Source organism: Felis catus, chromosome B3 (genome assembly GCF_018350175.1).
Source record: "Felis catus isolate Fca126 chromosome B3, F.catus_Fca126_mat1.0, whole genome shotgun sequence".
Classification (NCBI taxonomy): Eukaryota; Metazoa; Chordata; class Mammalia; order Carnivora; family Felidae; genus Felis; species Felis catus.
This window is the reverse complement of record NC_058373.1, coordinates 118,530,666-118,555,619: the sequence shown is the minus strand read 5'-3', so window position 1 is coordinate 118,555,619 and position 24,954 is coordinate 118,530,666. Positions and strand designations below refer to the sequence as shown.

The 24,954-nt window shown below is 44.5% G+C and overlaps 2 protein-coding genes across 11 annotated transcripts in view; one reads left to right on the top strand and one right to left on the bottom strand.

The window, feature by feature from the left end:
* The window catches only part of HEATR4 (HEAT repeat containing 4), a 49,482-nt gene that overhangs the window by 20,618 nt on the left and 3,910 nt on the right, over positions 1 to 24,954 (top strand). For 5 of the 7 annotated variants that reach the window (XM_019833266.3, XM_003987825.5, XM_045060191.1 and 2 more), the window contains exons 7-16: positions 1,304 to 1,483; positions 3,410 to 3,570; positions 4,217 to 4,321; positions 6,634 to 6,752; positions 7,684 to 7,864; positions 8,612 to 8,681; positions 9,492 to 9,681; positions 10,343 to 10,421; positions 11,140 to 11,299; positions 12,724 to 12,782. In XM_019833266.3, coding sequence (XP_019688825.1) covers positions 1,304 to 1,483; positions 3,410 to 3,570; positions 4,217 to 4,321; positions 6,634 to 6,752; positions 7,684 to 7,864; positions 8,612 to 8,681; positions 9,492 to 9,681; positions 10,343 to 10,421; positions 11,140 to 11,299; positions 12,724 to 12,782 — 1,304 coding nt within the window. Of the gene's footprint in view, positions 1 to 1,303; positions 1,484 to 3,409; positions 3,571 to 4,216; positions 4,322 to 6,633; positions 6,753 to 7,683; positions 7,865 to 8,611; positions 8,682 to 9,491; positions 9,682 to 10,342; positions 10,422 to 10,837; positions 11,300 to 12,723; positions 12,783 to 24,954 lie in introns of those variants that run through there. The other 2 variants (XM_023255815.2, XM_045060192.1) reach the window with 2 other exon arrangements.
* On the bottom strand, positions 7,434 to 15,292 carry RIOX1 (ribosomal oxygenase 1). 4 transcript variants are annotated; one of them, XM_045060195.1, is made up of 3 exons: positions 11,877 to 15,292; positions 7,953 to 7,956; positions 7,434 to 7,843 (listed from the first exon to the last, which is right to left on the bottom strand). In XM_045060195.1, the coding sequence occupies exon 1, from the start codon at positions 15,109 to 15,111 to the stop codon at positions 12,928 to 12,930; it is 2,184 nt and encodes a 727-aa protein (XP_044916130.1). In that variant the 5' UTR covers positions 15,112 to 15,292; the 3' UTR covers positions 7,434 to 7,843; positions 7,953 to 7,956; positions 11,877 to 12,927. The 4 variants fall into 4 exon arrangements, with proteins under 4 accessions (XP_044916130.1, XP_044916129.1, XP_044916128.1 ...); XM_045060194.1 differs by having other exon boundaries at positions 7,434 to 7,956; positions 11,877 to 12,053; positions 12,502 to 15,292; XM_045060193.1 differs by having other exon boundaries at positions 7,434 to 7,956.

Below are 24,954 nucleotides of genomic sequence, written 5' to 3'. Positions count from 1 at the left end.
TGCTCCGAATTATGCCTTCCATTTGATCCCTTTCACATGTTGGTGTCTAGATTGATTTGTTTTGTCTTGTTTCTTCCCCATACATTCTCAAAGAAAATTGTCTTACTCATTATTTCTTGAAATACTCGTTTGACTTCTACTTCTACATATTCCCCTAAAATACATGTTTCCATCTAGCCTATTCTTAACAAATCGCAGAGTAGCCCACAGCAGTAATAAAACTGGACAGATAAGAAATCTTAAAATTCCTCGTCACAGGTCCAGCTGTTTCTTCTTGGGAAGTCAGTTAGCCTATCTGAATTTCAAATTCCTTATCTCTAAAATGAGGATAACTGTGGATGAAAGGTCAACAGGCCCCTTCCCCTTCTACTTGAGAATTTGAACTTTAGTTAAAATGCCTACCTGTTGCCCAGATAACCTGATCAGGATAGGAACTATCTTTATAGGCAACATTGTTTATGATAAAAATAAACTCTGATAAATCACATTTGGACTGGAAAAAACTGTAAGTGAAATATAAATACTTTAAAGGGGCACCATCCTTTGGGCTTCCATGAATGCTGTCACTTAATAACAGGCATACCCTTTGTGGACCCTGGAATTATATCTATGGAGTTGTTCTAAGACATACTAACTCCTGTGGAACATAGCACTTGTCCCCAGAAGGATGTGTGGAATGCTGTACAAACTGCATCATGAATTCTGGCCAAAAGGAATGCCTGCTACTACCCTGTTGGAAAACTGTGCTCCTGTCTTATATTCTTCTGAAGACCGGTGCTTTGTGTGGCCTGAGTCTTGTGAGTCTGTTTAAACCTAAAAAGACTCCTGAAATAACTCACATTTCAGGTGGGCTCTACAGTTAATACCGGCCTTGCCTACGTCAATGAGGGCTAGAAGGTTGAATGGGATAACATGAAAACACTGTAACTGGCAAAGCACTACCTAAATATAATTGCTATTATTATTATTATTATAAATACAAAAAATATACGTGGTAAATAGGTTGATTTTCATCACTAAAACTAATGGTGAAGGTCACCATCGTCTAGCTAGAAACCTTCTGCAGCTTGAATCCAACTCTTTAGAGGCCAGATGATAAAGGATTGGGAACTGGCATACCCAGCACAGAAGTGAGCCATAAAAGCCTGCCCATTGCAGGGGCTCAGCTAAACTCTTATTAAGTAGCAGTAAGCATCTGCAACTGAGACTGAGGCCGACCACTGTGTGGCTATGGGAAGGAAGCTGTGTTTCAGGGAAAATCAACGTGGCTAGCACTTCTTACCTGGGTCTCTCTTGAACATAGACAAAGAGACGGTGAAGGCCCCATCTATCAAGGACTTGCCAGAGGTTCTACAGCCTGCCCTGGAAGCTGCTCTTTGTGATAAAAATGCCAATGTGCGGATGGCAGCAGCAGTATGCCAATATGCCATACAGTCACACAATCCCCTTGCCCGGGACATCATGCAGACTGCCCTTTTAAAGGGTGAGTAACTCCTTGTCACTTCTGACCTGGGTATATGGGGTAAAGACAGGACATCTCACCATCAGCTTTTCCTGATCCTTTCTTCTCCAATATCATGCTTTGTGATGTCTACTGTATTAGAGGGTTTGGGTTTATGTTTATGAACGTCCAGAGATAGCTATTCTTAGGGTACTTTTCCAAAATAGGTATATTGCCACCTAGTGGTACCTAAATATTTCATGGATACATTTGCTAGAAACCATGTCCCCTTTCGTACAAATTTAATTTTTTTTTTTTAATTTTTTTTCAACGTTTTTATTTATTTTTGGGACAGAGAGAGACAGAGCATGAACGGGGGAGGGGCAGAGAGAGAGGGAGACGCAGAATCGGAAACAGGCTCCAGGCTCCGAGCCATCAACCCAGAGCCTGACGCGGGGCTCGAACTCACTGGACCGCGAGATCGTGACCTGGCTGAAGTCGGACGCTTAACCGACTGCGCCACCCAGGCGCCCCACAAATTTAATTTTTAAAAGAAGTTTGTGTTTAGGGGCACCTGGGTGGCTCAGTCAGTTAAGCATCTGACCCTTGATTTTGGTTCAGGTCGCAATCCTAGGGTTGTGGGATCAAGCCCTGCGTTGGGCTCTTTGCTGACAGCATGGAGCCTGCGTGGGACTCTCTTTCTTTCTCTCTCTCTCTCAATCCCCTCCCCCCCCAGTCCCCCCTTCACACTCTGTCAAAATAAACAAACTTAAAAAAAAAAAAAAGGACAAAAGTTTGTGTCTGTGTGTTTATGTATGTATGTATGTATATAATCTCTACACCTAGCATAGGGCTCAAACTCAGGACTCCAAGATCAAGAGTCACATGCTCTTTGGACTGAGCCAGTCGGGAGCCTCACCACAGATTTCCTTTATTTATTTATTTTTTTAAATTTTTTTCATGTTTATTTATTTTTTGAGACAGAGCACAAGCAGGAGAAGGGCAGAGAGAGAGGGAAACATAGACTCCAAAGCAGGCTCCAGGCTCTGAGCTGTCGGCACAGAGCCCGACGTGGGGCTTGAACTCACAAACTGCAAGATCATGACCTGAGCTGAAGTCAGATGCTTAACCAACTGAGCCACTCAGGCACCCCACCACAGATTTAACTTTTTTTTTTTTAATGTTTATTCTTGAGAGAGAGAGAGAGAGAGAGAGAGTGAGAGCGAGAGAGACAGGGAAACACAGAATCTGAAGCAGGCTCCAGGTTCTGAGCTGTAAGCACAGAGCCCGATGTGGGGCTCAAACCCAACTGTGAGATGATGACCTGAGCCAAAGTCAGTCACTTAACTGACTGAGCCACCCAGACGCCCCCACAGATTTACTTTTAATTGAAAAGATGTAAATACTAAAGAATACTTTCTAAAAAGTAAAAGAAAAAAATCACCCCTGTTCAAACACATCATGCTTCCATTCTCTACATTAACTTACAGGCATTGTCCACATAAAGCAAAAAGTCGTCAGGTGATTTGCCCAAGGGGGCTGACCCCTCTCTGAAAAAGTGCGTTTCTTCCTTTCCTGGGGGCCTGAGCAGACAAGGACAACTGGCTGACTGGTTTGGCCTTCTGCATATAGACCTTCAAAAACCTAATTCATCTTCTTAAGAAAGCCTCCACTCTAGCCTTCCCAATCTCTAGGGGAATGAATAATTGTATCTCTTACCCAGGTCGTAAGAGCCTTGTTGCTGTTACTCAGTAAAAGCCTTTTAGGATTTGACTTTTCAGGTTAAGATTTTCAGTCTATATTGAAAACCTTGATGCGATCCATTTAAATATAGGCGTTGATTTCTATACAGGGAGGGGCACAAGGAAGTGAGATACCAAGCAGGGATCAGCCTTGAGTACCAATGCTGAAGGCTGACTGTTCACTCTGTGGGAGAGCAGATCACCATTTTTTTACCCCACCTGACAGGTAACAGCGTGGACAGCTGGGCTGCAGCTCAGTGCCTGGCTCTGGAAGGTGCTGCCACATACCCCGTGATTAAGAGGATCCTCCAGCAGCTGTTTAACAAGAAGAATGAGGACACTGAGCATCAGTCTTATATGCTCCTGAGCCATCTCAGTGGGGAGACAGTATGTGTCCATTACAGGGTCAAAGAAAGAAACCAAGTTGTGGGGAACAATTGAGTCTTTGAGGTCAGTACGTGTAAGGAATCAAAAATGCAGGTGGTTGAGTAAGACGATCTCACACATAAAGCTGGAAAAAGTGTGTGGGCGAACTGGGGTATACAGGTGTGTATACAAGGAATAGGGACACCTGCAACCGGAGAGAAAGGTGAGAAAAGTAGGTTGCAGATGGTTTCTGTGTTTGCAAAAAGAGTTGTGATATGTAGGATTTGCTTCTGCTACAAGTTTAGAATTGAAAACTGCACAGGCCCACAAGTGTCTTTACTTTCAGTAGAGATGTGAAACTCACAAAGACTGAAGCATATACAAATCACTTTAAGAGTAAAGACAGTTAAAGAGAAGGCCCCAGGAGTCTCTGTTCAAGTTACTAAATCTCTATTTTGTTCTCAGATTTATGATTCCAGAAGTCAGGGGGCTCAGATAGAAAAGTACCCTGTATCTTATAAACTACTCTTTCCTTTTTGGAAGGATGGGCATCTCATGTAATTGTGACATTAATTATGCTGAATGCCATGTTAGGATTGAACTTCTTCAAGGCTCCAGCATCTCTCAAAGTTATCATAAGTATCCACATAAGTCTTCCATTCCTCAGACCCTGATACACACCATGCTTGCTGTGGAGCTGAACAGCCACCAGTGGAAGGACCGGATTGTGGCCTGCCAGGCTCTTGGGCAGATCAGTGGAAATGTCAGTTTGGTAAGCCTGCTGTGTTTCCAGGACAGAAAGTCTAAGCAAAAGGAGGCTGGGAGCCCTTCCATGTTTTGCTGCTTAGTATCCCATTCTTACCAAGCAGGTCTTTGTCTTCACACTGCTACCTTAGTCCTTAACCCAGGATTATCTTCATATGCCACCATGTCTGACTCAAGCCACCTGCTCCTTAGCATGGTAGCAAACCACAAACTGTAATCTACCCACAAATAAGCAAAAAAAACAAAAAACAACCTAGGAGAATTTAGAAACTTTTATAGTACTTTTACATTGCCTTAACATTAATCTACCATTAAGTATCAGTCAGTGACACCTCCCTCCCCCCTCAACTGGTCCTTCAGCAAATAGTTTGAGAAGTATGGACTTAAACTACCCAACAACCCAACCATACTAGTGTCTATGTTGGCTCTGAGTGTTCAGCACATAAAGAAGGTATAAAACATAGTCACTACTGTGGCGCCTGGGTGGCTCAGTTAAGCGTCTGACTTTTGGTTTCCGTTCAGGTCATGATCTCACAGTTCGTGGGTTCAAGCCCCGCATCAGGCTCTGTACTAGCCGTGTGGAGCCTGCTTAGGATGCTCACTCTCTCTCTCTGTCCCTCCTCACTTGCTTTCTCGCTCTTAAAATAAGACTAAACACACAAATGATTCAAGAACAAGTGGTAAATGTAAGATACGCTCTTAATTTTCAGAGAGACATTACTGTAGGCTAAATCTATCAGTTTAAGTTCTGGGAAGGAGTGTGGGACAGATGGACTAGACTTGGACAGAACTGCAGAGGGACTTCCAGGCAAGGTAAACCCTGACCATCATTTGGGCTTTCACTTGACCTGCTTCTTGCCATTATTTTTGAAAACATCTTCAGCTATCCAAATGGGGATATCCCCTTCTTCCTGTGTGGCGCTGTATCTTTTCCTTGTAACACTGAGCACTTCCAAAATGGCCCAGAACACTGCCATACCCATGAGAAGTGAACACCTTCCACACTTGGGCCCTCGCATGTTGAGTGGAAAGCCCAAAACCTGGTAGAATTCAGTAAAATCACCTGAAAATGTTTTAGTCTGGGTTAATTCTGCCCCAGCTGCCATGTACCCTTCCTCTAAAGTCCTGACCAGCAGCACAGGCATGAACTGGGTTTGTTATAAGGGCAAAATGTCACTTCAGGCTAACTCAGTCAGAATCTCCATTTTAAATCTGACTCATTTGCACATTCACCTCCTTAGAACTTGGCACTCAAGATTGCCAACTAAAAGTAAAAAAGACATGCAGAGCAGGTAGGGGACTGACCAGATAAAAATGAGTGCTTCATGTCAGATTGCTGGAATGAAGAAAGGCACTATGTGTATTGGTCCTTCACTCATTCAATAAGCAAGCAGTTTCTGACCACACCCTACATGCTAGCCACTATGCCAGCACTGGGGATGCAAAAATATTATGTCTTTTCTTGATAAATGTTATAAATAGCTACAACAGAAGCAACTGTAAAGCATTACAGGGATTTCCTATGCTTGCAGAGGGCAGAGGAGAGTTCAGAGATACTTTTTGAGCTAAATCCTAAAAGAGAGGTTTCAAACAGGGAGAATAGCTTGGGCATATTTACACAATCATGAACTACAACTGTAGTAATCTTTGTCTCTTCCCTTCCTTTTTTTGAGAGGGGGAGGGAGGAGGTCAGGAGGGGAGTGGGGAGAGAGAGAGACAGAAGGAGGGAGAGAGGGGCAGGCAGGCAGAGGTCATGTGGGAGGAGGGAGAATCCCAAGCAGGCTCCACACCCAGCTCAGGGCCTCACAACTGTGAGATCATGACCTGAGCCGAAATCAAAATCAAGAGTCGGATGCTTAACCAACTGAAGGCACCCAGGTGCCCCTGTCTCTTCCCTTTTGAATGAAGTACTAATATATATAGTAACATATACAGGTCAACTGTCCTGCTTTGTCCAGAACACAGGACTTTTAGTACTAAACCTGGAAAAATCCCAGGCACAGTGGAATGAGTTGGTCACCCTATTAATGTATCACCATCACATTTTAAGTCCTTCAAGTACAGGTTACATTGACCTCAACATAGTAGTTTGGAGCCTAAGCTTAGCAAACTGGGTCTGAGTCCAGGTTCTAGCATTCAACAGGTTAACCTTGGGCAAGTAAACCTAAGACTATTTTGTCATCTGCAAATGGTAATCTGCCTCACTGGATTGTTTGGGAGGATTAAGTGATGGGTAAAAACACCTGGCACAGAGCCAAGCACAAAATTGACATTCAATAAATGGCAGCTATTTTATACCTAAATTATACCCCTTTATAGGATATGAAACATAAGTTGATCCGGCTGATGCTGAGTGACTGGAATAAGGAAGTGAGACGTGCAGCGGCCCGAGCTCTGGGGCAAATGAGCCTTGGGAAAGAGGTGCACGACACAATCAGGTAAGACGCACAGTTACGTACACAGTTAATGTACAGTTAACACGCACACAGTAACTTTTCTATTCTTGTGTTTAGGAAGCCTGGGATCTAGTCAGCCAGCATCTGCTGAGTTGCTTTGTATGCTTGGCATTGTATTAGGTCCCACTGCAGGATTATCTTAAAAATAAAAATTACCTGTCCCTATGGACACTAACAATGTGCCTAAGGAAAGAATCATTAATTGAGTGCCCACTAGGTGTTAAGCACTGTTTTGGATGTTTGAGGGTTCAAAAGCATGACATGATTCTGATTGTAGGGGCCAGGCATAATTTACAAATGCTTAGTAAGGTCAGCTTTCAGAGAGGATGGATAAGAAAACTACACAGGCAGGGACGCCTGGGTGGCTCAGTCAGTTAAGTGTCTGACTTAGCTCAGGGCATGATCTTGCTGTTCGTGAGTTCGAGCCCCACATCAGGCTCTTTGCTGTCAGCACAGAGCCTGCTTCATATCCTCTGCCTCCCCCTCTCTCTGCCCGTCCCCTGCTCTGTTTCTCTCAAAGATAAATAACCACTTAAAAAAAAAAAAAAAAAAAAGACTACATAGGCAAAGAGAAGGGAAGACATTTCCAGGCTGGGAGCCAAATGCGCAAAATGAGGATGGCATGTGTGAGGGCAGTGGAGAGAACTAGACTGTAACAAGAGGTACATGAAAGTTTCCTTTATTCTGTCATTCAACATAGTTTAGTGCCTAGCATATGCTAGTAATAGGGGTCCAAGTAAATAATGGAGGTCTCTACCCAGTGAAACTTCAACCTCACAGGCATAAGGCTGACTAGGAAAGGGTGGGAATGGATAATGGAGACCCTACAGAGGTTGGATTTTATCTTGAGGGCATTGGTGGTGGGGATGCCAAAAGTTTAAGGAGAGAAAATAAAAGCACTTATGCTTTATAGAGTCAAGCTGAGTCAAGGAAATATCCAGGAGCGTGTGGAAGCTCTCTCCCTTATTGGTGGGCTCAAGCTCATGACCGCCAAGCTTCTCCCAAGTTTCCTGAATTGCTTCTCTGATGACTTCATGGTAGTTCGGTGGGCAGCCTGTTTGGCAGCAGGTGCCCTGCAGATCCGTGATAAGATGGTGAGTCAAAGAAACATGTTGCCATCTTACCTGATTAACCTGAAGAGTGCATTACCTGAGCTTCCCTTGTTGTGCATACTACACTCACCATTCTGTGGGGACACAGAACGAAAGATCAGAAACTGGAAGGTTAAGGGGTAGACTGGCCACATCAATCAGTTAGAACCACATTTTGCTCCCAGCCAGCCCAGACTTAACTCTTAAGCACATCCCTGAATCCTGTTCTCACCTCAGTTATGGGCTTTATGATCAACTCCAGTGAATGGAGTTATAATCCCTAATTATTAGGGGGAAACCTGAATCAAGGTGTTCTAAAGAAGCCTGTATGACCACAGAACTGTGAGCGGAGGAAAATCTAGATAAGCGATAATTCAGCTACTGCACTGTGTGTGTAGACCAGTGCTTCAGCCTCCAGCTCATTTGTCACTAGAATTGACAGAAGCCCATTTTTCAGTTGTAGAGCATTTTTTGTTTTATTTGAGAGAGAAAGCGTGTGCATGTGAGCAAGGGGGAAGGGCAGAAGGAGAGAGAATCTCACACAGGCTCCACACTCAGTGCATACCCGATGTGGGGCTCGATCCCATGACCCTGGGATCATGACCTGGGCTGAAAGCAAGAGTCAGACACTGAACTTGAGCCACCCAGGTGCCCAATTATAGCACATTTTAGAGATAAGAGGGGTCCCTGTCTCTGGTTCACTTTTCCTCTGGTCCTCTCCACTCAACACTGCCCTTTTATTCATCCCAGGTCCTTGAATGCCTTTTGAACCTGATAGAGAGAGATCCTTACTGGAAAATCAAGGCCTTTGCCATTCAAGGTATGACAGGAGTGGCCCCAGCTCTTCAACTTCAAATAGCCTCCCAAATGCTAGTATAGATCCCCAGAATCTCTCTAGGAAGGGGATAAGGTGTAGCTGAAGGGATGATTACACCTTCTCAGAAGTTCTTGCCTGAGAAATTAAAGACTATTTTCTTCTTTTTAATTTTCAGTTAAAGATCCCAAGTCTAGATCTCTGTCAAACTTGTTAAGGCAAAGGGCTGACAAGACAGTCCCTGCCAATAGAATTAGGACTAAGTTCTAAGTAGGTATCCACTATAGGACTCTGTAAAAGACCAGATTCAAGACTGCTACAGACTTAAAACCCTGCCCTCAAATTTTCCCAGGGTTCCTTTTTAAGGATCTTTGGCATTACTTCTCTCTTGGACAATCTTTGCCCAAGGTAAACCTGTGAAGTAATTGTGTGTCCTTTCCCCATCATCTTGACTTGATGAGGCCAGTGTTCTGAGTTATCCGCCCCATTATCTCATCCCTAGATAAATAAGTAAATTAGTTTATTTTCATATTGTAAGGGGTAAGTATGGGATGGATCCTCCCTCCCCATCCCCACAGGAATCCTTTGGAGACAATGTCCTACTTTAACCCATCCGTAAAATTCTAATGATAATTGTCATCCAGAAAAAGATACCAACAAAATACTTAGTTTAAGATTTGCAATACTTAATTTAGCAGGTAGCTGTCTATATGTTATTACTATTTATTAATAAGGCCGTTTCTGGATGTTAGGATATATAGCCAACTCCCTCTTAAGTGACAGTGGAACATACATACTGCCCTCTAATGTCTGCAGCTTTGGGTCAGATTGGCCAAGTGAGTCCCCAGCTGACAGACCTCCTGCTCTGGGCCATCCACTATGAAGAGTCACCAGGTGTACGACTAGAAGCTTGCCGTAGCATCCTAGCCCTCAACCTCCAAGGGGACCGGGTCAGGGACACCTTCCTAGATGTGCTGCTCCTAGAGAACCATGAGGCTGTTCTAAAGTAAGCTCTGAACCTGACTCCTGCCGTGACCTCTTATACTGCCCACTCTCCCATCCTTGTTAACACAATACATCCCTGCGTTTCTAGGCTGTCTAATGGCTGTAAAAGCACAGGCTCACCTGTGCCATCCACCTACCTACCTATCTAAGTGGGTAACAGAAAAACTGGCCTAAATTAGATAGGTCATGAAGTTCACACACCTGTTCTCCATTTATCCAGCCAACATTTATCAAGTGTCTACTGTGATGACAGGCTTTAGAGTCAAAAAGACCAGGGTCTGAATCCCAGGCTCAGGTATATACTAGCAATGTGAACATGGGTAAGTTACTTAAACTTTCTGAGCCTGTTTTTTCATTACCAAATGCAGATTATAAATCTGCCTTATGGGTCTGTGGTAATAATTAAAGAGATGACATGTTTAGTACCCACCATTAAGGTGTTCAATAAATGGTACCATTAGTATCTTTGAATATATCCTCCTGGAAACTATACCAACATCCCTGTAAGCTAAGCACCATACCAGTTTTGCAGATAAGGCTCAGCAAAATGCAGTGAAGATTGGAATTTAGGATTCCTGTCTGATTCCTACTCCTGTGTTTTCCACCCTGATACCTTTTTTTTGAGGATAAAAACAATCTAAGAAGTACCTCTTATCTTTCAGGGAAATTCACCAGGCCATGAAGATACTCAACTTAGAAAATGAAGGAAACCAAGAAATGCTTCAGGAGATCAAGAACAGGGTAGTTAAGTGCAAGCTATGTTTTCAAGAGTTCCTCAGACCCTTTTCACCATCACAGAAATACTTTCTGCAACCCCTCAGATACATATTTTCTGAAGATACAAAAACATCTATGCAAGATCAGACTATAAAACCCTATTAGTAAAAAAAAATAAAAAATAAAAACATAAAAACAATCACCGCATCAGCCTATCAAGTAGCCCTCAAAATCAGGGTTGTTGTTTCTGAAATATATTTCCTTCCCCTCCCATTTTCTGCCCACCATCAACTAAACCCAAGTTGTTTTTTACAAGTAGACCTAGAGATGGAATGAGTGGCTAGAGCTAGCCCCCTAGATTTTCCTTTTCCTTTTTAACCTCCTAATCTGGGCTTTTACCAAAGAACATTCTAGTTCAACAGGTGGTTTTAATTTTTCAGAGTTGTTAGAGGAGATGAAGAAACAGAGGGACAAAGACTTTAAAAATGTAAGATTCTTTCTTCATATAATTCACAAAACCAGCTTCACATCAAGCAAGCATTTCTTAGGTTCCTTTCATCATGCCCAAAAAGCTAAAGTAAATTTCTCATTAACAAGTGTAAAACCAACATCAGAAGAGAATGCTCTGAGGCATTGTATCACCACCTAACACCAACAGGCAAATACATTACTTTATTAACGCTTTTTGATGATTTGCAATCTAATACAATTGTTTTTTTCAACATCATTTCTTCTGATCTAGATTCAAACACTAAGCCAAAAGGACTTGCTGACACAGAAAATATTCAGGATGGAGAGGGCCATAGGAAAAATGAAGGAGGAAGCAAAACGTGTCTACTGGCAGCCCAAGGAAGGGCATAAACCATTGAAACTCCATACTTTTCTACAACAAACTTTTCAGGGTAGGTTCCCTAGGGGTGAGTACTATCACGTGTGACTCCTTTAACAAGCCTTTTCTGGGATCTAGTGTTTGGGGAGTTTAGTTTTGAGCCTGGTAGGATGAGTCAGAAAAGGTTACTACCTTTCCTTCTTAGCTGCCATCCTTATAGTCCTTTTATTTTTTTTTCTGTCTGTCCCCTGGTTTTTATTTGCTATTTTGTCACTTAAAAAAAAAAAAAAAAAAGAGGTAGTTCTAACTGAACTGATTTGAAAAGTTAGGTCCAAAACTGACAGATTAGAAAAACAAGAGTATAAAACAAACCAAAAAACAAACAAACTACCGTATGTTTGATTAAGCATCCAAACAAAGCCTTGTGAGTTTAACTTTTAATAGTAGTTACCTCTGGAAAGTAGAACTGGAGAGAGAGCTATCATTTTTATTTTATGTACATCCATGCTTTCCCAACTTAAAAAAAAAGACCTCAGAAAGTTCTCAACCTTATATAGAACTGCACCTATCAGATATGGTGATAGGCTCTGAAAGTTCCAGACACAACCTAAATGAAGTGCAGACATCAAGCTGTACCAAAATATACTTACAAAATCTGTGTGCCCAGGTGTAGCGGCAGCCTCAGATCATTCAGCCAGCTGCCTACCAGCCACCACCCCAAACCCAGGTCTTCTGGTTCCAAGTCCAGTGCTCTCTCTGGTACACCAGGCTCTTTTCCACCAACCATGAAAATATTCACTTTCCAGGTTTGGGGAAGATTCTTCCAACTGCCAGAAAAAAATGAGAGTGGAAAGTAACTTGAACACCAGCCTCCCTTCATGGCCAGCTTGCTATAAGTTGGTTGACTGAGGTCTATGATAGCACAACTAGGTGACATGCTATCCCTTGGGGAGCAATGCCAGCCACTGATGCAAGCAAGCACGGAGCAAAAACATAATGCACTCTTAACTTTTCCAATAGGATTGTGCTGTTTGGGGTTCAAGTAGCATGATTAAAATGAATAAATTACCCCCAAAGTTATAGAATTGGCCTCAATCCTACAACCACCCCAAGTTACCTTTCACATCAGTCATTATAGATTTTTCCTATCTCCCACCCCCCAACCCAATTCCTTCATAATAATCTAGCCTTTAAAAAGAGAAACATTCTTTGGCACTTTAATTACTAACTTTTCTAACATTCATACAAACTCACAGTAGCAAACAAGATACTGACCCCAACCCTCCCCCCAAACTGAAGAGAACTCAAATGAAGGATGCAAATTCCAAATAAAAACTTCTAATGTCTCAAGCAGAATGACACAGCAAGTGCTACACAGTACGCTGAAGCCTGAGGGTGATGAAGCTGGTGCTCTGAAATGATCAGGGATCAAAGTTACTTCTGCAAAAATTGCTCCTTTTTTCCACCTCCAACTTCTGCTTTTACTTTTGTGCCTAGATGAAGTGGTGATTCCTGGAAAACCATCTGAAATTTGTGACATTAAAGCAGTCATAAAGGTAAATGTGAGCAGTCATAAAGGTAAATGGTTATCAAGGTAAGAACATGAGTCCCTCCTACCCCACCCCCCTGCCAAAAAGATGGTAATGGTGGCTAAGAGAGAATCACCACTGTCTTGCTTCCAACAATCAAGAAGAAACTAGTTCAGGTTAGAGGCATCTTGGTGAGCAGCAGCCCCTTGTCATATAACATGGTCGCTAAGGAAAGCTGGTCCTCCACCGTGTCACAGGGCAGGTCCCCTACTCTCACAAACTCTGGGTAGGAGCGGAGCAAAAGTTCCATGGCATCAGCTTGCTGTGGGTATATCTCCAAGCACTTAGGCTCTTCCAGATGATAAACACGGGAGTTCTCCACTGTATAATAGAGAAACAAATGGCCTCCCTCACCCACCAGCCGAGCTATCCCATCCTGAAGCATGTGCACTTCTGTTTCTGTTGTCAACTGGGCCCCCACGTTAACAGGTTCTCCAGCCTCCCAGCGAATTGGGAGCCCATAAACACTTAGTGCCCTCTCTCTATCAGTCAGCACAGGGGGCAGAGAGTCGTGGATGAAGTCTTTGGCTCGCTGGTCAGCCACAGCATCGACAGGGGCAAAGTGTCCCAAGCGGGCAACCAAGACTCGCACCTTCTCCATAAAAGCGGTTCTTCGTGGATCCTTGGAATCTGAGTGCTGGGCCCCCATGTAATCCATGAAATCTCGGGGAAGACCCCTTCGGAACTCCACATTTTCTTCCATGGCAGCCTGCACTGCCAGGGGCAGGACGGCCTCCAGGAAGTCGCCCCAGGTATTGCGCTGGTACGTGGACAAGGTGAGGTGCAGAGAGTGCACTCCATCTTGGCATTCGGCTTGGTGAATGAAGCCCCGAGGAAAGTAGAGCAAATCTCCAGGTTCCAGCACAGTCTGCAGCACCGGCTCACCGAGGTCGTCCTGGCTGAAGTTGGGACTGGATGTCAGGGCCAGCTCCTCGGTCGGGACCCGGGGTCGGTACACACGCCAGAGTTTCCTACCTTCCAGCTGCAGCACAAAAGCCTCGATGTCGTCGTAGTGGGGGGCAAAGCCCTGCGAATTGGGGGGCGTGAGGTAAACGTTGGAGCCAGCCATGCTGCCAAACTGCTCTTGGAGCACGGCCAAAAACTGCCACACTGTGGTCGAGAAAGCCTGCGGACAGAGGAGGCGCAGGGAGCAGCCGGCCTGGTACAGGGCCCAGGCGGCGGCAGGCAGCGCGCGGCCGGGGGGGTTCAGGGTCTCGCGCCGCCCGTTGACGTACCGAGCAGCATCCAGGTGCTGCCCGAACTGCACCTCCTCGTGGCGCAGCATGGAGTCCAAGTCTGCGGTGGAGAAAAGCCCCTGATAGTAGGCGTGGTCCTGCCGCCGCACCAGCACCGCCTCCCGCTCCCACAGACGCCGGTAGAAATGGTCGGGCGGCATGGGCGAGATGAGCCACTCAAAGAGGCGCGCGGCCCGCCGCCGGCTGCTGGGGATGCGGTTCAGCTCCGCCAGGACGCGCTGCAGCGGCGAGTCCCAGGCCAACTCCCCGCCGGTGCTATCCACCTGCGGCCCCGACAGCGTTGCGGGGGCCACGGATGGCGGGGCGGCCGCCAAGTGCTGGGCAGGGCACAGCAGCGCCGAGGTCTCCACCACGCGCGCCGGCGCAGCGGGCACCTCCACCAGGCGCGCGGGAGGCGCGGGAGCCGGCACTAGGCGCGCGGGCAGGGCGGGCGCCTCCACCAGGCGGGCCGGCGGGGTCTGCGCCTCCACCAGGCGGGCCGGCGGGGTCTGCGCCTCCACCAGCGCGCGGGGGGTCTGCAGGGAGCGGGACGCGGGCGAGGCCTCCAGCAGCTCTGCAGGCCCCAGGTGACCGTACGGCTCTCGCCGGGCCGCATCCGGGATGGTCGCTGCCCCACCAGCCAGCGGGTCTCCAGGATCGTCGACCGTCGACTCCACCCTCGAGTCCTCCGAGTCCTCGCTCGGCAGTGTCTGGGCCCTCAGTGCGGCCATGCGGGACGCCACGCTTCTCCTCAGCTGCCTTCGGATCTTCCTGGGCCTTAAGGGCAGGGCCAGGACCGACCCGCTGTGTGGCTGCGGCTGGCGCCGGCGTCTCAACCGCCCGCGCCTCAACAGCCCTGCGCTAGCCCGAAGCCCATCCATGGTGGGAGCACCTTCTGAGCCGGGCCAGGGCTGGCTAGAAAAGAGATCTCGCGGGGAGCGGCTGCGGGGCACTCTGGGAAGGGGGCGCGGCCTCCAGCCGCCTCCGGGTTGGCCACGCCTGCCATTCTTCCGCCCGGCGCCTCCCTCTCGCCAGGCTGGTGGTATGTCTCTCACCACCATAGCGGAGTAGCTGCCAGATCAGCAAGGATTTCACGTTTGCAGGGCAATTTAAAAACCAAACTGCCGGGAACTCTTTAATCTCTGTATATTGGAGTGTGCCCCAGGACGTCCTCATTCCCGAACAGCGTGTTTCCCAGCAACTTTGCACGGGAAGTCTCGAAATTCTTATTTTAAAGGAATGTCCTCGGGCAAAGAACGAAATTCCTCAGGCAAAGTTCAAACCGGAGTGGGGATGGGGGGCGCACCGGGTCTTCTTTCTGAGCAGATGACGTCATTGATTGACGCCATAACTTCCCTCCTCCTTTGGCCAATACACAATCTCAGTAACTGTGGAGGGTGGGGGGAGCCTGGCTGACTCATTTGGTAGAGCATATGACTTGATCTCGGGGTTGTGAGTTCAAATCCCTCCTTGACACAACCTCAAATTAGAAAAAAAAAAAAAAAAGGCACGGATAGACAAAATTCCAGTCATTTCCCTCTATGATATGAGAAAGAAGTTAAAGAAAGTTATGAGCTTTTATACTTGGATTCTTGATATCTGCCTTTTTCACCCCATCTGGGATTTTGTTTCATTAGCTACGACTTCTCCAGAGTTTTGGATCACACATCTGAATCTTAAATTGACTTATTAAATCTGAGCCTCTCATTTAGCAGGCACTGTTCAATGTGGTAGGTATGAGGGTGCAATTGTTGAGAACAGCATGGTCACTATTCCATGTAAGTATTATTGCTTTGTACACAAAGATTCTGTGTCTTCATTTGAATCATTTAAGATAAATTTCCAGGAACTGAATTGCTGGGCCAAAAGGCAAGATAGTTTTTGTTATTGTTAGAAGGTTTTACCAAACTACCTTCAAAAGGGTTTACCAAATTGCCCTTCTAAAGAGTTTAGTGTTGCAAGCAATTAGGAGTATGTTAGACTACATGGCCTATAGGGCCTTTTCACTGGTTCTATTTGATCCCCAGTCCTCTGGACTCCAAACACTTACCAAAGCTTTTAGGTTTTACCCTTGCCCGTGTGTCACATCCACCTTTTAAAATTTCTGCCTGTAACATGGTCTATTACAGTGGCCCACAATGGGGGCGATTTTGCCTCAATTGGGGATGGGGTGGAATGTTATATAGTGAATAGAGGCCAGAGATGCTGCTAAACATCTACAGTGCAAAGAACCTCCCCCCCCCCCACCACACACACACCCAGATAATTATCTGACCCAAAAGTCAATAGTGCTGAGACCAAGAATTCTTGGTCTATTACAAGTAGCCTCCCAACTGATCTCTATCTTTGATCTCTCCCTGTGCTAATTTATAACACAGGTAGCTACAACATTAATTTTCTCAGGTTTGTATACCCAGACTTGCCATCACCCCACTCAAAACCCATCTGGTATTCCATCCACCAATCCAAGTTCCTTAGCTAGGTACTGAAGTCATGTAATGCTACAGCTTTATCAGCCACAACTCTCCCAAGCTCTACTTCTGTAAGTTAAACTATTTATTGCTCCTTGCCTATGTTCTCCATACCTTTACTCATGCTGTTTCCCCCAAATGCTGTCCTCCAAACATCTTTTGCGAAAACCCTTATTAAAGCCCATTTCATATTCCATCTCCTCCCCAAAGGCTCTCCCATCTCTCTAAGAGAACTTTGACCCTTTCGCACGAGTTTAGCACCTTGTGCCTTGTATTGGTGTATCGTGTGCTTGTCATATTCCTTCCTAAACTTCCTAAACTGTAAACTCTTTCAAAGATGGTGGGATTTCAAGGAAAGGTCTTCCTTATGCCTTTTTCTCTTGCTTTTAGCAAACTGCCTTTCATACAAGAGGTGCACGGGAAATGTTTGTGGGAAACAGACCAACCAGAATTGATTCCTTGTCACTCATTAGTATCTGTGGCATTATTAGCCCAGTCAAGTTACTCTCTCAGGTCTCAGCAATCTTCTCTGTAAAATGGGAATAATAATTAAACTTACTTCTTCACTGAGTTGTGAAGATAAAATAATGCATATAAGGCATTTAGCACAGGGTCTGGTACAGAACTAAACACTTAAAAAATGGTAGCTATAATAATAATTTATTATTATGGAGCAAAGCCCTATAACATGGCTTGTGTGCCCTTGGCCTGGTTTGGAGGAACTTGGAGTGGGATAAGACAGGAAGTTCTTGAATTGGGCAAAGTGACAGCTGGGATGGGGAGATTAAGATTATTTTTGCATATGTTCCATGGAAGTTTAAGTAAATCTACAGGGACCATATCAGACAAGGCCATTGTGTAAGGAACTACTCTGCAGTTATTAGACCAAGGGTCAAAGTATGAGCTGGGGCGGGTGGCAGGAGGGCAGTATCATATCCTCCCAAGTCCTGTGTCTAGTTTAGGGCTTCAGTGTACAGAAGAAGGGACAGCAGGAAAGGGATCCCTCTTCTTAATTGACACACAGGTTGTGTGTGCTGGCGAGGCCAAAATATCAGATCCCTGGGGAAATGTTGAAGAAGGTAGTTTAGTTTGTCACTGGGAGATTTAACTACCTTTTCAAAGGGAATAGTTTTCAGTAGACTAGGGATACATCCTGCAGTGAACTAGGGGGATGGGCTGTGCTTCTGGGCTCACAAAGCTTGGGAAGAAATTCAGCTAAAGGAGAGCTCTAAATTTATATTTTCCACATCCGGTACAAACATCTCCTCTCAGTGTGTCCTGTGACCTCATCCTTTGCTTTTTCAACATTTTGTGATTTCCGCAAAGAGTGTTGTTGCTATCTGTCTTCTAGTTTCCCTTGTGACTGAGAGCCATCTTTTGGAGCCTGACTTTTTAAAAATTTCATCACTTTTCCTGTAATGCTACTTAGTTCTCACTATAAAAGCAGATATTAATAACCATCTTCAGAAATACAATTGAATGACATGGAATAATGTTCTTAATGTATCATTGGGTGGGAAAAGAAGCAGACACAACAAGTATTCCAGTAGGATCCCATGTGGGGGGACATTTATGTATGTGTGATGTGTATGTGTATACCTACCTATCCATATATGCATACATACTGTTAAAAAGCAACATTTGAGTAAGTTTTCAGATCTAATTGGCTTTATTCAACAAATTTATGAATTAGGAAGCATCCCATCCAGCAAGTAGAAAGGAGCTCCAAGTTGTACAAAATGGCAGGCATTTTATAGGCAGAAAGAGGGTGGGACAAAGAAGTTAAAAGAATGGGATATTTCAGTGGAGGTTACCTTCCCATAGGGGAAGACAAAGGGTCTTATCATACGGATTACCTTAGCGGTGCAGATCTGGAAATTCCAGACTGATTGGTTTAAAGTTCCACTGTTGGGAGAGGCTGGAAGTGCGGTTAGGTTTAAATGTTGAGTCTTGATGGGGTTTAGCAAAAGTGACTCCCTTGGGGCCTGTTGTTTATTTCAAAGAAAACATGCTACTAAAGAAAGTTTTGGTGTCTTTGCACCACAATATTTAACAGTGATTACCTTTGGGGGCGCCTAGGTGGCTCAGTCGGTTGAGTGTCCCACTTCAGCTCAGGTCATGATCTCACAGTCTGTGAATTTGAGTTCCGCGTTGGGCTCTGTGCTGACAGCTCAGAACCTGGAGCCTGCTTCAGAATCTGTGGCTCCCTCTCTTTCTGCCCCTACCCTGATTACTCTCTGTCTCTCTCTCTCAAAAATAAATAAACATTAAAAAAAAAATTTTTTTTAACGTGATTACCTTTGTATAGTGGGATTCAGGTGATTTTTATCTTCTTTGGTTGTTTGTATGTTCTGGGTTTTCCACATAAAACATACTGTTAATGAAACACAAGTTCAGCTGCCGGTCACTTGAAAGGCGAATACTCAAAAGACAATAGATAAGTTTTGACTGAAAAGGAATATGAGCTTTATTCAGGAGTCTGGCCATCTAGGGAGAAGGCAGACTCTTCTGCCCAGGTTTCTGCCTGTTCCAGAATTGTGTGTGTGTGTGTGTGTGTGTGTGTGTGTGTGTGTGCGCGCGCGCGCGTGAGCACGCGCGTGCGTTCGCGAGCGAAAGATCATGAGCCAGCAGGCGCCCGCTGCAGACTCCATGATGCCAGCCTCAGTTATCTTGGTACTACTCAGAGGTTGTGCAACAAGTTCTGGTTCCTTGGTACCCAAGGGTTGTGCAAGAATAGTCTGTTCTTTCTGCAAAGGAGGACAAGGTCTACATATGTGCAAAGAGGTCAGTAAAGTCATTTGTGTGACCTTAAAAATGAAAAACATGTTGCTAAGAGGTATCTGAGCTAATCAGAAAGCTAAGGGGACTTCAAACAGACTTGCTGGCTTCTGTGGTCTGGGAACGTTGTGGTCCTCTATTCCACAAGACCAGTGGCCAGCAAATCTCAAAGAAAGCAAATTGGTTCTGTTACAGATGAAGGTCCTTCATCTCCAGCAAGCAAGGAGTATGTTAACTTGAAGCTAGTTAACTCTTAAGATCAGCTAGAGTGCTGTTACAACATCCTTGTGCAATTAAAAATACAGTGTTTTTTAAGCAACAAACTTTACTTTCCCAAACTCATCTCATTTTTCTCGATCTCCAGTCTTTGTTTGTCTTGCTTTTCTGGTTTTTTTGAGTCAATAGAATTCTCTTTTAAAAAAGAGAGATGCCCCTGCATGGCTCAGTCGGTTAAGAGTCCAATTCTTGATTTCGGCTCAGGTCATGATCTCGAAGTTCGTGAGTTTGAGCCCCTTGTTGGGCTCTGTGCTGACAGTGCAGGCCCTGCTTGGGATCCTCGCTGTCCCTCTCTTTCTGCCCCTCCCCCACTTGCTCTGCCTCTCTCTCTCTCTCTCTCTCTCTCTCTCTCTCCCTCCCTCTCTCTCAAAAATAAATAAGCTTAAAAATTTTTTGAAAATCAAAGGAACTTGACATTCAGATTATAGAAGTTAATAATTGCTTATCAGAGAAGTTGCTATAGAAAACAAGTTAAATTAGGGCACCTGGGTGGCTCAGTCAGTTAAGTGGCTGACTCTTGATTTTGACTCAGGTCATGATCTCATAGTTTGTGAGTTCGGGCCCCACATCGGGCTCTGTGCTGATGGCATGGAGCCTGCTTGGGATTCTCTGTCTCCCTCACCCTCTCCCTCTCTCCCACTTGAGTGTTTGCACTTGCTCTCTCTCAAACTAAATAAACAAAAAAATAAATAAATAAAATTCAAATACACTGGAAGGTGTATTAGTTTGCTAGGTCTGTCATAACAAAGTACTACAGACTTGATGGCTTAAACAAAAGAAGTTTATTTTCTCATAGTTCTGGAGACTGGAAGTCTGAGGTCAGTGTATTGACGGAGCTGGTTTCTGTGACCTTGTTCCTTGTCTTGTGAAAGGCACCTTGTCTTGTAAAGGACACCAGTCATATTAGATTAGGGTCTACTTTAATGATCTCCTTTTAACTTAGTTACCCCTTTAAAGACTATCTTCAAATATCATATCCTGAGGTACTAGAGGTTAGGACTTTAACATATGAATTTTGTTGGGAGGGGCATACAATTCAGCCCCTAGTGATACAAGCTGTCTGGGTTTGAGGACCCAGAGGGGGTCTTGCAGGACCAGCCAAGAGGATCCTTGGCTTTATGCAGGATAGAAATCAAACTCAAGCCAGCAGGAAGTGAGATCAGAGTTTATTGAAGATATAGAGAGAGTGCTGATGCAGACAGAGCATCTGAGAGATTCCAAAAGGAAAGAAGAATGAGGGGCGCCTGGGTGGCTCAGTCAGTTAATCGTCTGACTTTGGCTCAGGTCATGATCTTACGGTTCGTGGGTTCAAGCCGCGCATCAGGCTCTGTGCTGACAGCTCAGAGCCTGGAGCCTGCTTCACATTCTGTGTCTCCCTGTCTCTCTGCCCCTTACCCACTCACATTCTGTCTCTCTCTCTGTCTCTCTCAAAGATGAATACACATTAAAAAAAAAAAAAAATTTTTTTAAAAAAAGGGAAGAAGAATGAGTCTTGTCTTTGTTCCCAATCTGGGATTTGGGGATGATGGTCTAATGTACTATCCTCTCAGGCATCCATGAACCGTTCAAAACAAGGCCGGTGCTCAGGTGTCCTCCATAAGTCACTTATGTCCCTGGAGCCAGGGGTCTCGGTGTCAGGAGTTAGTGGTGTCTGGAGTCAGTGTTCTTGGAAAACCTTGTGACCACCCCACGAAGTCACTTCTTAGATATCATCTATTGTGTCGCAAGACTCCAAAGAACTCATTAACTCCTTGACCTTTACAAGGAGGGCATACATTGTTTGTACCATAAGCCCGGATGCAGGGTGGGAGTGTAGGTCTTAGCAAGAATAGAAGCAGGAAAAGGAGTTAAAAAACAGCTTTTGGGGGGCACCTGGGTTACTCAGTCAGTTAAGTATCCAACTTTGGCTCGGGTCATAATCTCACAGTTTGTGAGTTCAAGCCCCGAATCGGGCTCTGTGCTAACAGCTCAGAGCCTGGACCCTCTTTGGATTCTGTGTCTCCCTCTCTCTCTGCCCCTCCCCCACTTTCTCTCTCTCTCTCTCTCTCTCTCAAAAAAGAAAAATAATAATAAACATTAAAAAAATTTTTTTAAATCAGCTTTTTTTTCATGGAGTCCCTTCAGTTTCCTTGTCTCAATAACAGGGGGGTGATATCTTAGAACAACCTCAGTTTTTCCCTCTTGTATATGGAAAAGCCAGTTCTTTCCTCCTCTTGTGTCTTTCTTATGTGTCTCCTTTACCCTTCACATACAAAACATTCACAACACTTCACTCGGACACTTCTGGTCCCCAGATGCATGAAGGTTTTTCTTCACAACAAGCAATTCTCTGCAACACCAGCTTGGGGTCCTACAATTTAACTCAATTCTAACCCTATCTACCTGGAGATAGTGTCCAATTCCACAGGTTAAGAGGGCTTGGGCCCTCAAGGCTGCTCCTGCCTTACTTCAGATGCCAATCACAAGTAATAGGTCTCCAGGTTACCCTCAGTTTCTGTCCAATTTGACTACAAATCTGAGGTTCCCGCAACCGCCTCCTTGGTTTCAATTAATTTCTTAGAGTAGTTCACAAAACTCAGGGAGACATGTTTACCAGTTTATTAAGGATACGATGAAGGGGACAAGTGAAATGAACAGCCAGACCAAGCCACATAGGGGGAGGTCTGGGAGGGTTCTGAAAGCAGGTTTTGTTCTTATGGAGTTGGGGTGTGTGTCACACTCCTGGTTGTGAATGTGTTCACCAACCAGAAATTCTTTGAACTCCACACTATTGGGAGTTTATGGAGGCTTCCCCCCACAGGCATAATTAATTATTAATTATTGGTTTCTAGCCCCTTTACCTTCTCTAAAGGTTGAGGAATGGGCTGAAAATCCCAAGCTTCTAATCATGGCTTGGTCTTTCTGGTGACCAGCTCCCACCCAGAAGCCCACCCAGGGTTATCTCAATAGACCAAAATATGCTCCACTTTCTCTTTATCACTTAAGAATTTACAAAGGTTTTAAGAGCCCCGTGTCAGGGAAGGGGTCAAGGACAAATATGAGAACAAAAGATGCTCTTACTGCTCTTAAGAAATTATGGGAGCTTCAGGAGCTCTGTGCCAGGAATGGGTGGTGGAGGAGACTAACATATATTTTTTCTATTATCTCACAGGTGATATATACTGAATCACAAGTTCCTTTAAGTACTTTTCCTTCATGAAGGAAGGATCATATGAGAAGTTGTTGAAAGGGGAATAGGAAAAAAGAGAAATAAAAGGAAAATAAAAGAAAACAAATGTCCAGGGCAGTGATTCTCAACCCAAAGTGATTTTGCCCTCAGGGGACATTTGGCATTGTCTAGAGACATTTTTTGGTTGTCACAGCAGGAAGTTGCTACTGGCATATAATGGGCAGAGACCAGAGATGCTAATAAACACTCTACAATGTATAGTACAGCCCTACAGCGAAGAATTATTCAACCCAAATGTCAATAGAATCAAGATTGAGAAACTCTAGTATAAACTTTCGGATGACTTCACCAATATAAAAAATTGAAGTCTTTGACTGAATTATTCTACTTTTAGAAATCTATCCTTTAAAATATTCACCTGTGGGGCACCCGGGTGGCTCGGTCAGTTGAGCGTCTGACTTCGGCTCAGGTCATGACCTCATGATTCATGGGTTTGAGCCCCGCGTTGGGCTCTGTGCTGGCAGCTCAGAGCCTGGAGTCTGCTTCAGATTCTGTGTCTCCTTCTTTCTCTGCTCTTCCCCTACTCATGCTCTCTCTTTGTCTCCCAAAGATGAATAAATGTTAAAAAAAAATTAAAAATATTCACCCATGTGATGGGGTGCTTGGGTGGCTCAGTCAGTTAAGCATCCAACTCTTGATTTTGGCTCAGGTCATGATCGCATGGTCATGAGATCAAACCCAACGTGGGGAGCCTGCTTAAGATTCTCTCTCTCTCCCTCTCTCTCTGCCCCTCCCCGACTTGCATGCAAGTACACTCTCTCTCTCTCAAAATAAATAAATAAACTTTAAAAAATAAATTAATTAATATAAACCTTTAACATAAAAAAATAAATGAAATATTCACCCATGTGTACAAAGATACACACATACAGATGTTCATTGCTTATAATTTCAAAATTTGAAATGATGCAAATGCCTGTTGATAGGCAATTGTTAACAAGAATGACAAGGAAGGATGTTTAAAATATATTGTAAATTGGAAAATCAAATCGCCAAACAATATATATGTTGTCTTATTTTTTGTTAAAAAAAAACACAATTCATACATTTATATATGGTTTCTTTATTTTTTAAATTTTTTTAATGTTTATTTTTGAGACAGAGAGAGACAGAGCGTGAGTGGGGGAGGGGCAGAGAGAGAGGGAGACACAGAATCTGAAACAGGCTCCAGGCTCTGAGCTGTTAGCGCAGAGCCCGATGCAGGGCTCGAACCCACGAACCGTGAGATCATGACCCGAGCCGAAGTTGGACGCTTAACCGACTGAACCACCCAGGCGCCCCTATATATGGTTTCTTTAGAACCATATATGTTGTGTGCATATGTATATGTGTTTACACAGGTGAATATCAGGAAAGATATATACCAAACTGAAAACAGATGTTTTCTCTGGGAATGGGATTACGGGCAATAGAAGAACTTTCATGTTTTACCTCATATATTTCTGATTTACTTTGGTTAAGGCCTCAAGGAATAAGCCTTTGCTTTGTCCAATGTGAGACAGATTGCAGCCTAACTTTGAGACTACTGACTTCTAGTTTTTAAGACTTACCAAATTACTATAATTCAGGGGTCAATAAATTGTGGCCCTCAGACCAAATCCAGCCTGTCTCTGGTGTTTAAACACTCCATGGAGTAGGAATGATTTTTATAATTTTGAATGTTAAATGAAGAATAATATTTTGCAACATAAATGTATACAAAACTCAAATTTCAGTGCCCACATGTAAACTTATATTGAACACAGCCACACTCATTCATTATAAACTGCCTGTGGCTACTTTCCCATGAGATGATGATTGAACCGTGAGATCATTACATGAGCTGAAGTCGGACGCTTAACCAACTGAACCACCCAGGCACCGGAAGCGTGTGACTCTTGACCTCAGGGTTGAGGGTTTGGGTGCCATGCTGGATGTAGAGATTACTTAAAAATAAAATCTTGGGGTGCCTGGGTGGCTCAGTCAGTTAAGCTTCTGACTCTTGATTTTGCCTCAGGTCATAATCTCACAGTTGTGGGATGGAGCCCCACATTGGGCTCTACAGTGGGTGTGGACCCTGTTTGGGATTCATTCTTTCTCCCTTTGCCCCTCTCCTGGTTACACTCTCTCGCTCACTCTCTCTCTCTTTCTCTCTTACTCTCTCAAAAATA

Excerpts from the sequence above, each read along its gene's own strand:
- RIOX1 (XM_045060193.1), bottom strand. The coding sequence starts at position 15,111 with ATGGTGGTGAGAGACATACCACCAGCCTGGCGAGAGGGAGGCGCCGGG.